General features: G+C 47.1%; 1 protein-coding gene across 3 annotated transcripts; it reads right to left on the bottom strand.

Annotated features, from left to right (window-relative positions):
- Positions 1 to 1506: 1506 nt before the first annotated feature.
- On the bottom strand, positions 1507 to 10274 carry LOC142373066 (E3 ubiquitin-protein ligase MARCHF3-like). 3 transcript variants are annotated; one of them, XM_075456132.1, is made up of 5 exons: positions 9860 to 10274; positions 6871 to 7046; positions 5118 to 5322; positions 4819 to 5032; positions 1507 to 2020 (listed from the first exon to the last, which is right to left on the bottom strand). In XM_075456132.1, exons 2-5 carry the CDS (start codon positions 6993 to 6995, stop codon positions 1749 to 1751), a joined length of 816 nt encoding a protein of 271 aa, XP_075312247.1. In that variant the 5' UTR covers positions 6996 to 7046; positions 9860 to 10274; the 3' UTR covers positions 1507 to 1748. The 3 variants fall into 3 exon arrangements, with proteins under 3 accessions (XP_075312247.1, XP_075312246.1, XP_075312248.1); XM_075456131.1 differs by having other exon boundaries at positions 9956 to 10274; XM_075456133.1 differs by having other exon boundaries at positions 1763 to 2020; positions 4823 to 5032; positions 9956 to 10274.

The raw sequence follows: 10274 nt of genomic DNA, 5'->3' as shown, positions 1-10274 counted from the left end.
GTAGAAGGAGTACATGCCTGTCATGTGTTACCGGGTAAACAAGGTGTTCTGGTAAAAGAGGAGCCGACTCCTACCGGTGTGTCAGAGGCGTGTTGGGATCGGGGGCTCAGCCCAGGCCACACATCTTTAGTTTCACATGAAAGATGCCCAATATTTCTGTATTTCAGGGTAAAATCACTAAAAGATGTGAGATGCTGCGCTGACTGAAGGTTGTTGTCGGGGCACAGAAGGATTCGTGGGCTGGACTGTTTGCTCGCAGTACTTTGTTCAGCCTTTAAACTTGACTAACCCTGCTCTCAAAGCGCCTTCTTCTGTTGTGTGGCAGTGGCTCGTACCTTTCCTTTCCTGTGTCGATCATCAAAGGGATGCAATAAGTGCACACCAGCCAATGATGCTTAAATGTAATGATCAGCTCAACCAGCTCCAACACAAAAAGCTAAAGAATAATGTCCTGCTCAGTGCCATAGGTGGCCCCTGTGGTGCTGATCCGAACCCAGCCAGTCTGCATTCTGCAGCTCCAGAATGGATCAGTGGCTGCAGTGGAAGCACTCACTTCTGGGCCCTCTCGGTACTAACGTGCATATTAACCTCACAATCACAGATCATCGTAGCACATGTTTATGAAATGGATATGAATATCTTTCAATAACAGCCTAAGATGTAAATAAACTAAATGACACAAATATACTTTGAGTTTTTTTTTTTCTCCATCTAATCAGACAGTAAACACGCTTTTTTCCAGAACTATACTGTAAATGGTGACAGGTCTACAGTGAATGCAGCAGCAACATGCAGCGTGTACATTTCCAGAATATAATATCACAGGCCGGCAGAGGTCAGCATGTTTCCTAACTTTGTGTGGGCACAGCAACCATAAAACCTGGTCTGGAATCCTTGTTCCAGGACCAGAGGAGCTGCTGGGTGGATGCAGTGGGAGAAAAGATCTGCGGCCTTTGGTTCCTAGGCATAGAGCAGATTGGTCATAAAGAAGAAATGAGCCAATTTAGCACCAGACCTCTCCAAATGTACTGTACTGGCAGGTCAAGTACTGTATTTGATTCAGTGACTTCTCTTTTTATATCCACCTCACATGTGCTCTGTCCGGGACACACAACCCTTACCCTCTGGATTAAAGAGGAGCAAAAACATCCAGTTTGCTAACTTCATACAGTTAAACGGTCATCTTTCAGGCTGATTAATACGTAGTGTTGGGGGGCAGACGTTACAACACAAAGACCCTCCAGGCAAAGGCAATGTGCTGAACAGCTCGTACTGCTGTTCAGATAGCTCAACATTTTAAAGATTTGCCTTGTGTGACACAAAAACATCAGTATTAAGGAAGTATCTGGTCCCCTCAGGACCAACACGAGAGTGCAGATGTTGCCTCGTCTCAACCTTTCTGAATCAAATTCAAAATGAGCAAAGAGTCCCTCAATGTGCTCCATCTTTGCCCCTCTTCATGGCAGTAAACCAATCAATCACTTGACATCATGAAATCATCTAAACTTGATTGTAAAGACATTTATTTGTTAACACAAAAGCTGCTGAAAAAAATAAATTTAAACACACAAAACCTTTGCTTTAAGCACATTAGCTCAAAGTGCTAAAACAGGACATGAAGAAGCCCCCCCCCCCAGCGTACGGGCTCCCACACCAGGACAGATGTGCTGGTGTTCCGTGGGTTCAGGAAGTGAAACACAGCATGCTGGCGTTGCAGGATCAGCAACCGCTTCTCCGTCTCACCTCACCTACACAAGGGTGGGGTGCAACAGTAAGGCCATCAACAACTGTCTGAGGGGGGCTTCCATCTCTGTGTCCAGGCGACATACACGACATGGGCTCCGGCAGAAGTGACCTGCACTCACACCACCGACTCTGTGGGCGGCCTCTTCCCTTGCTGGGAGCCTCGGAGGGGCCGCAGGGCCGAAACCTCCCCGTGTGGCCTGGGAAGGAGGAGGACCACCCTCTGATTGGAGTGACACCACTCGCTGTACAGTCGACAGTGATACCTGAGAGACACCTGCAGGAGACAACGCACATTAAGATGTCTTCACACAACGTGACAGCTGATTCATATGAAGTGACTCTGGGGGATACATGTCGGAGAAAACAGCCACATAGAGAGTTTGATGTCACTGTTCAGGTTCAGGTTCAGGTATATTCATCTGTTTGTGAAGACAATCTGCCTTCAGAGAAACGTAAAGTGTCACTTCTGGGGCTCCAATTCTGACCACAAGCAATGATAACCCTTCCTCCAATAAGGTGAGTCAGAACAGAAGCCTAAATCATGAATGGAACAAGCTTTCAATCTGTTCCACACATGAAAATAGGCAGCACAACATCAGATCTCTTTTTGTTTGGGGACTTTGCATCATCATTTCTGCTGTTTCACAAGATGGAAACAAATTATCAGAGCAACTTCAAGGGCTAAGTAATGCAGGCTTGGAAATGACATCAACCCTGTTCATGTATAGTTTTTTTTTTTACATTTATTTTTCATTGTGGCCAAAGGGTTTCAGCTTTCTCACATCGTCATCTCTCCATCACCTGACCGAATCAAAAGCCTTTTCTGCGTCTGGACTTATGAGCATTGCCTCTATAATTTCAACCATGAAATGGAAGGTGCTAAACCCAAAATTCAGCAAATATTCCAAAAAGTGCTGCAGAAACAAGTGAAAAGTGAGATTATAGCACCTGGTTACCTGGTCGGAGCACTTAACTTAGTGAATACTTAGGCTATGTACACACGTAGCCGGGTATTTTTAAAACCGAATGTTTCCCCCCCTCCGTTTATAAAATAATCTGTATCCACATTACCTCGTTTTCGAAAAAAACACCTTCCACACATAACCGAACATCTGCGTTTTCACCTGTCTTGACAACCCAAATGCATTTGCTGTTTAGCGCAATCTGCCCTCGTCAGCTAAATAATAAAGTGTGCACGCAACTTTTTTGAGCACACCGACAGGTGATCACATGACAGTGGACTGCCCCTCGATATGAGGACGTAATAATTCCGACAGCGACAGGACTGAGGACCGGGACATGCGAAATTGTCACGCCATTCCTCTGGGTATCGCAAGCCAAAGCTGCCATATCCACACGTCGAGAGCACGCGCTATATATCTTAACGATCGCGTTCTGTGTCGAGAGCACGCACTATATATCTTAACGATCGCGTTCTGTTTTCTTATATCACGCGTGGTATAAGGACACCCGTAAAAAGCGCCCCTTTTCCTCCTTACGGGACGCGCTGTATAATGCTTGAGCACGCGTGCCGAAATTCACCACGCGTCCTCTAGATGGCCAGTGCCACACTGAACTTACCTTTACACAGGGGATGTTCCAGCTTGATTATTATGTTTTATTATATATAATATACAAAGACATAGGCGCAGTGTGCAGTTGCAACACTGACAGCAATGTCCAACACATGTTAAAATGATGTAGCATAAAATAATAAGACACATACAAGGCAGTTTAGGCACACCAAGATGTTAAAAGCAGTGGCTTAAGACAAGAAGCTAAAAACTTGGGGAAGAAAAACACCCTACAGTCACGAGGTGAGCATCTAGAGGACGCGTGGTGTATTTCGGCACGCGTGCTCAAGCATTATACAGCGCGTCCCGTAAGGAGGAAAAGGGGCGCTTTTTACGGGTGTCCTTATACCACGCGTGATATAAGAAAACAGAACGCGATCGTTAAGATATATAGCGCGTGCTCTCGACGTGTGGATATGGCAGCTTTGGCTTGCGATAATATAGTGCGTGCTCTCGACACAGAACGCGATCGTTAAGATATATAGCGCGTGCTCTCGACGTGTGGATATGGCAGCTTTGGCTTGCGATACACTTTAGACTTTAAAGCAGATTTGTTGTTGTTTTGGCGCATATTGTGACGTTCGAAAACGCAAATCTCCGGTTATCTCTGTCTACACACAGCTGCATAGACGGAGTTTTCAAAAATCTTCACTTTGCCCGGAGTTTTTAAAAACATTCGTTTACGATGCGTTTTCATGCGTTTTCATGTGGATGACAGGTCCAAACGTAGAAAAATATATTCGTTTTAGCAGATACCCGGCTACGTGTGGATGGGGCCTAAGAGAAGCCTTCCTACAGAGCTGTGAACCGTCCCAAACTGAAGCACGAGGTGTGAAGATACACACACAGCTTAAAGGAAGCGCTGCCATTGGCTCACTCTAACGGGAATGATTCAGATAACGGAGTTAGAGTGAATCTGAGAAATGTTTTGCTACTGAACACACGGTTTAGCCCTCAGGAAGACCAACCTGGGGATGGACTTCATACAACACATTCACTGTGTTGGCCTCTGTTTCATTTCTGTTTTGACCAAATTAGCCAAGAGAAAATAAATATTGACTCATTAAAGTTTATTTCAGCAGTGCTTCTCTGTTCAGGCTGCAGGTAAAGATCCATTTCACCTGGAGCCGTCTAACATTTCATGCCTCTTCATGGTGCTGAGCATCTCATGTTTGCCTTGGTATCTGTATTGAGTTGGAAACGTCAGTATCCTGATAACCCTAATCTGTAGTGCCGTTTTCTCCTCAGGAGCATATTGCTGTGCAATGGAAGGGGTTCAGTGTCTGGCCTAAAGACAACTTCAACATGTAGAGTGGCTGAAGACCAAAACACTGGAGACGAGCAGAGTATCCACCCCTCAGGTGGTCATAATGTTACGGCTGATCGGTGGAAACCCACTGTGCCCACTGTGGTGGAGCTTGGTGAGGATCATTTGTTCTGTCATAGTGGATCAGAAGGTAGGTGGGAAGCTAGCGGAGCCTCTAAACACTGAGCATACCAACCAGAGTCCAGAAGACGTAAATGCTGAAGAGGGCAACAGTCAGTGCAATGAGCCCCACAGCCTCCAGCTGGCTGGAGAAGTGCAGGTGATCTATTGCCCCACGAAGGCAGAGCCAGCCGGAGATGGTGGCCAGAGGGGTGATGAGCAGAAAACACACCAGGTCGCCAAACAGGGTGCGCTTCTCCTGCCGGAGGCCTGTGTTCTGCAGCCACTGCACCGCCACCAACAATCAGAGCACACAGAGCTTTAACATCACATCACACACATCACACAGTGTTTCCAAGAGTGTTCCACACCTCAAGCAACGGCCTGGACTTCCTCTGCACAGCGAACTGATAGCGGCAGAGCTCACAGAAGCTGGTCCCTGAGGCAGACAACCAGTGTTCCAGGCAGCCGCGATGGATGGGAGCCAGAGTCCCTGAGCACTCACAGGGAGACAGCAGCTCCCCCGCGCCCTCCGTGTCGTGACAGATGCGGCACATCGGGACCTCTGCCCCTGCACTGAGGACAAGGACATGCATCAGTAGTGTGGACATGTTCACCGAGACGTCTGTCACTAGGAGGAAATTCTGCCATTCATTTCAAAGATCTGGAGAAGATGAAAACTGAGAAAAGGTTCTGTAGTATTCACTAGTTCTACCCCTGATCTCCATACAATGACCCATCACTGAACTACCACTGATGCTGTTTGTACCCGAGGTTCCAGAGAAACCCGAGGCAGTCACCAGCAGCACATTCACACGTGTCCTCTGAAACAGTTGACAGTGGAAACATCTGAGATCCAAACAATGAAGCAGAAGAAGAGACGGCCTCTGCTTTTTCATCTCACAGGGATTCTGTTGGAAAACTGTATATAGATTTTCATTTTGAGTAAACAACATTTTACAGACAGACATGTAGAGTGTGAACTCTGCTTAGTATGATACAAAGTAATTAAAGGGAACTGTGAGAAACAGGGGGCTCTGGTCTTCCCATGTAGGAGACCACCAACACGTGAGGAACTAGATGTCCCAGAAACATTTGTTGATTGTTTCCCGTATGCTGATTGTAACTAAGCTGTGTGACAAAAAGAACTACACGGATGGAGTCGTTTGAGCACGGGTGAAGGAGGAAGTTCTGTCACTCCGTCAGGCTCCCCTTACAAGTAAAAATGCAATCTGGCACTGAGTGTTTTGTTGATCACTGGGGTTGTCTTGAGTGAACTGTGTTCCAGCTGGGTTAACTTTAGACCCAACAGATTCACAAACTGTTAGCTGTTAGCTGTTAGCTCACAGAAGGACACACAGTGGGTTTTTGTACCATGGAAAGGAGGAAACGGCCCACACTGGCCGAGCACCTTTTAACCTGTGGGTGGTGGCACAAAGTGTTTCTAACGTGTTCAGCCTTCACATTCTGCTTCCTCTATGTCCTGCACACTGAGGCAGAGTGTTCAGTGTCTCTGTGAAAAGGTGTGGGTGGGCTGATGAGCCTAGCCTGACTACGTCATACTCACGATTCTAGTCAGAATGTGAGTCTGATACCACTGGATAGAGTTTTGGGTATGGGGCGTGTTTCAACCGAACCAGGAGAAAAAATGCCTCTTCGCTCAATTGGATAGACCTACAACCAATCAGAGCAACGTAGTATGTGAAGTAGATTAAGCGACACACATTTGTTGTAGGAAGGACGGCAAAAACATATTTTCTATCGATAAAAGCCTTTATCGCGTTCCTCTGTTCATCTTTCCAAATGAATGCAATGTGGAGATCCTGTAGAACAGACTCGATGGCAGAATCTACACACCCTAGCTCTCCAGCGGCAGCCATGTTTGTTTCAAACGAATTCAAACCAAGCGCTCTTTAGTGACGTAGTCGATAATGTCCCTGTTGATCATCTGTCCATCATCGTATAAAGCCCGCCCTGGCAATCTGATTGGGTCGACCGATTCTTGGTCGGGCATAATGATTTCCCAACTGAGCAGTGCCAGACCCAACTTCCCGACCAAATCATTTATGGGCGGGGCTAAGTTCGGCTGGCACCCAGGCTATGATGAGCCCACCTCTGACCCACCACTGTTTGGTGCAGGCGTCCATCCCTGAAGCCATCAGCGGGGTCGACATCTGGGTGTAAAGGTGAGGCGGCTCACGGCTGGACACGCTGCACTCCTCCATGGTTTCACCTGGGAGGAGGCCCATCAGAGACCAGCTCACATGGGCACACAGAGGGTCTTACTGTGCATCTCCCACCTGCAAAACAAGCCAGATGGTTGGAATAAAGCCGTTGCCACAGGAGGTCAGCCATCAAGCCCCGGCACTACCACACACTTAGTTTTTTTCAGATTTTATCTCCATGTGTGATATTGGTGTGTATGGACCCATTGCCCCCCCTACATTATCAGATTCCAGACCAATTCCCTGTTTACAGCTGGATGTGGTGGCCTACGGCCAGTGTTGGGAGTAACAGCGTTTAAGTATAACGGCGTTATTTTTCCAGTAACGGAGTAATCTAATTAATTACTTTTCCCATCGTTACAACGCCGTTATCGTTACTGAGAATATAAAGTGGCGCGTTACTACACTTTGGTTGTAGGCTTTCAGCTACACATCAGCTGCATGCTGCCTGGAGAGAGCAGGGGTGGGGATGATGACACCGTTGCAAATGCGATGATGATTGGCTGGGTGAGCGGATGCCCTGCTCACGCTTTCTCACCGCTGAAGACTAAACTCACACAAGCCAGCGACAATGGCAACGAGCCAGGGAAGTTCAAAGGTAGCGTTCTCTAACTGGAAGTACCGGCACTACTTCTCACTCATGGAGATAAAAGGCAAGAATGTGCATGTAACGTGCACGCTATGCCCAGGGAAAAAAACTTTATCCACGTCTGCCTCAAGTAACTCAAATCTAATGAAGCACCTCACATCAACTCTTGCGAATATGAAGCACTTGTTGCTTCTGCAGCTGCTAACCCAACCCCAGGCCCAAATGCAGCTAGCTAACCCAACCCCAGGCCCAAATGCAGCTAGCTAACCCAACCCCAAGCCCAAATGCAGCTAGCTAACCCAACCCCAGGCCCAAATGCAGCTAGCTAACCCAACCCCAGGCCCAAATGCAGCTAGCTAACCCAACCCCAAGCCCAAATGCAGCTAGCTAACCCAACCCCAGGCCCAAATGCAGCTAGCTAACCCAACCCCAAGCCCAAATGCAGCTAGCTAACCCAACCCCAGGCCCAAATGCAGCTAGCTAACCCAACCCCAGGCCCAAATGCAGCTAGCTAACCCAACCCCAGGCCCAAATGCAGCTAGCTAACCCAACCCCAGGCCCAAATGCTGCTAGCTAACCCAACCCCAGGCCCAAATGCAGCTAGCTAACCCAACCCCAAGCCCAAATGCAGCTAGCTAACCCAACCCCAGGCCCAAATGCAGCTAGCTAACCCAACCCCAAGCCCAAATGCAGCTAGCTAACCCAACCCCAGGCCCAAATGCAGCTAGCTAACCCAACCCCAGGCCCAAATGCAGCTAGCTAACCCAACCCCAGGCCCAAATGCTGCTAGCTAACCCAACCCCAGGCCCAAATGCTGCTAGCTAACCCAACCCCAGGCCCAAATGCAGCTAGCTAACCCAACCCCAAGCCCAAATGCAGCTAGCTAACCCAACCCCAGGCCCAAATGCAGCTAGCTAACCCAACCCCAGGCCCAAATGCAGCTAGCTAACCCAACCCCAGGCCCAAATGCAGCTAGCTAACCCAACCCCAGGCCCAAATGCAGCTAGCTAACCCAACCCCAGGCCCAAATGCTGCTAGCGTGAGCCCCAGCGAAGGAGGCGGAGCCACTCGAAAAAACAAACAACACTCCATTTTTCGGGTCAGAAACAGGTGACCACCATCACCATTTTATATTCAATATTTATGTTTTTATTTCTATGCATCATATGGCAGGCTGCAATCTATTGAGTTAAGAGTTCAAATAAATACAGAATGTTTTAAATGACTGTATATAGTGTTTTTATTCTTCAATCAGTTAATATAAACATTTTTGATGTTAAAGATGTTATAGAACGTAACAGCGTTATAGAACACAAAAAATTACGCCACAGTTATTTTGCTGAGTAACTAATTACTTTTACAATGTGGTAACTGAGTTACTAACTCAATTACTTTTTGGGAGCAGTAACTAGTAACTGTAACTAATTACTTTTTAAAAGTAACTTGACCAACACTGCCTACGGCATCATTTCACAGTGAAACTCTGAATGTGTGCTGCTCTGGGTCTGTCCTTTCAGCTCAACCAGCTGAGGCAGATGAGCCCCCTTCCTGCTTCTGGGGGTCTCTTCCCATGAGCAGGGGGTCCTTCTCTCCCCCCGAGCACGCTCAGGACAGGGGGCCGACTCACACTGCTTACTGAGCAAAGCCTTTCATCAGCAGGGAACATATGAAGGGAATGATATTGGCTGAACTTACTGGGACTTTCTAATCTAGGCAAATTTTGAGATTTTGGATGATGTGAAATGGAGTAAATTGAATTAGATTCTAATTTGATGAAACTTCTCTTTTGATGTGAATAGAAGTTCTATGAAATACAGTGAACTGAACCTGAATGGATCTGGTTTATGAGCTACACTTTATTAATAAACTGAACGGATCTGTTTTTTACGTTTGCATGCATTTGAAAGAAATTAAATGACTTAATGATGCGTTACTCTCTCACACACAGCTCACTCCTTCCACTGAACTATGCACAGTATGTAGAACTGGATCAGAACCAGGAACTGAAACAGCAGGTGAGCTCAGGGATATCATTCACTACATTCCAGTTTCTGCTGGAAAAGAAAAGCGGAACAAATAACTGCAGAAACAGTGCAGGAGGTCCAAGTTTGGCTTTGATAGGTCAATCATGGGCCCTCTGAATAACTACCCTCTGAAGTCCTGAGCTGAGCTGTCAGTCTGCTGCTTCCTCAGCAGGGGGGCTGCAGCTGAGGACCCCCGCCCCTGGAAGTGGTGTCCATGCAACATGGTGAACAGAAACGCCTCAACCAAACCTCAGCTGCGCTGGACTAAAACTAACCTGTCATTCAGAGGAGGTTACAGCGGCCGAGCCGAGCCGAGCTGAGTCGAGCCTTTTCTGGCCCAGTTTGTATCACACAGCCTATCACTGACTCACCTTCGGTCGTCGGGCTAAAGAAACAGTGACCTGAATGCTGAACAATGGTGCTAACTCAGAATGAGCCTGTAGCGACCCGACGTGAGTGCTTACCGGATGTGAGTACTCCGGATATCCGGGCGAGTATTTACGTGCTTTCAGAGAGTCTCTATTATGATTATGATCATCTCTAAAAGGGCTGTGGTACCACTGCCACCCGATGTGAGGTTTATTTATTTTATTTTTTTATTTTTTTAAATCTTTATTAGTAATACAACAAAATAACAGTTTACAAATGTGAGCATAACGCCAAAAAGAAGATAGCCAGGAGGAGCATAGG

The sequence above is a fragment of the Odontesthes bonariensis genome, chromosome 22 (genome assembly GCF_027942865.1).
Source record: "Odontesthes bonariensis isolate fOdoBon6 chromosome 22, fOdoBon6.hap1, whole genome shotgun sequence".
Lineage (NCBI taxonomy): Eukaryota > Metazoa > Chordata > Actinopteri > Atheriniformes > Atherinopsidae > Odontesthes > Odontesthes bonariensis.
Note: the sequence above shows the minus strand (reverse complement) of the source record. Positions and strands in the feature narration are given on the sequence as shown.

Coding starts and splice junctions, on each gene's coding strand:
- LOC142373066 (XM_075456132.1), bottom strand. CDS start 6,995: ATGGGCCTCCTCCCAGGTGAAACCATGGAGGAGTGCAGCGTGTCCAGC. Junction 5,033..5,117: donor AGTCCAGGCCGTTGCTTGAG/GTGTGGAACACT, acceptor GTGGCGGTGCAG/TGGCTGCAGAACACAGGCCT. Junction 2,021..4,818: donor CGTCTTCTGGACTCTGGTTG/GTATGCTCAGTG, acceptor TGTCTCCTGCAG/GTGTCTCTCAGGTATCACTG.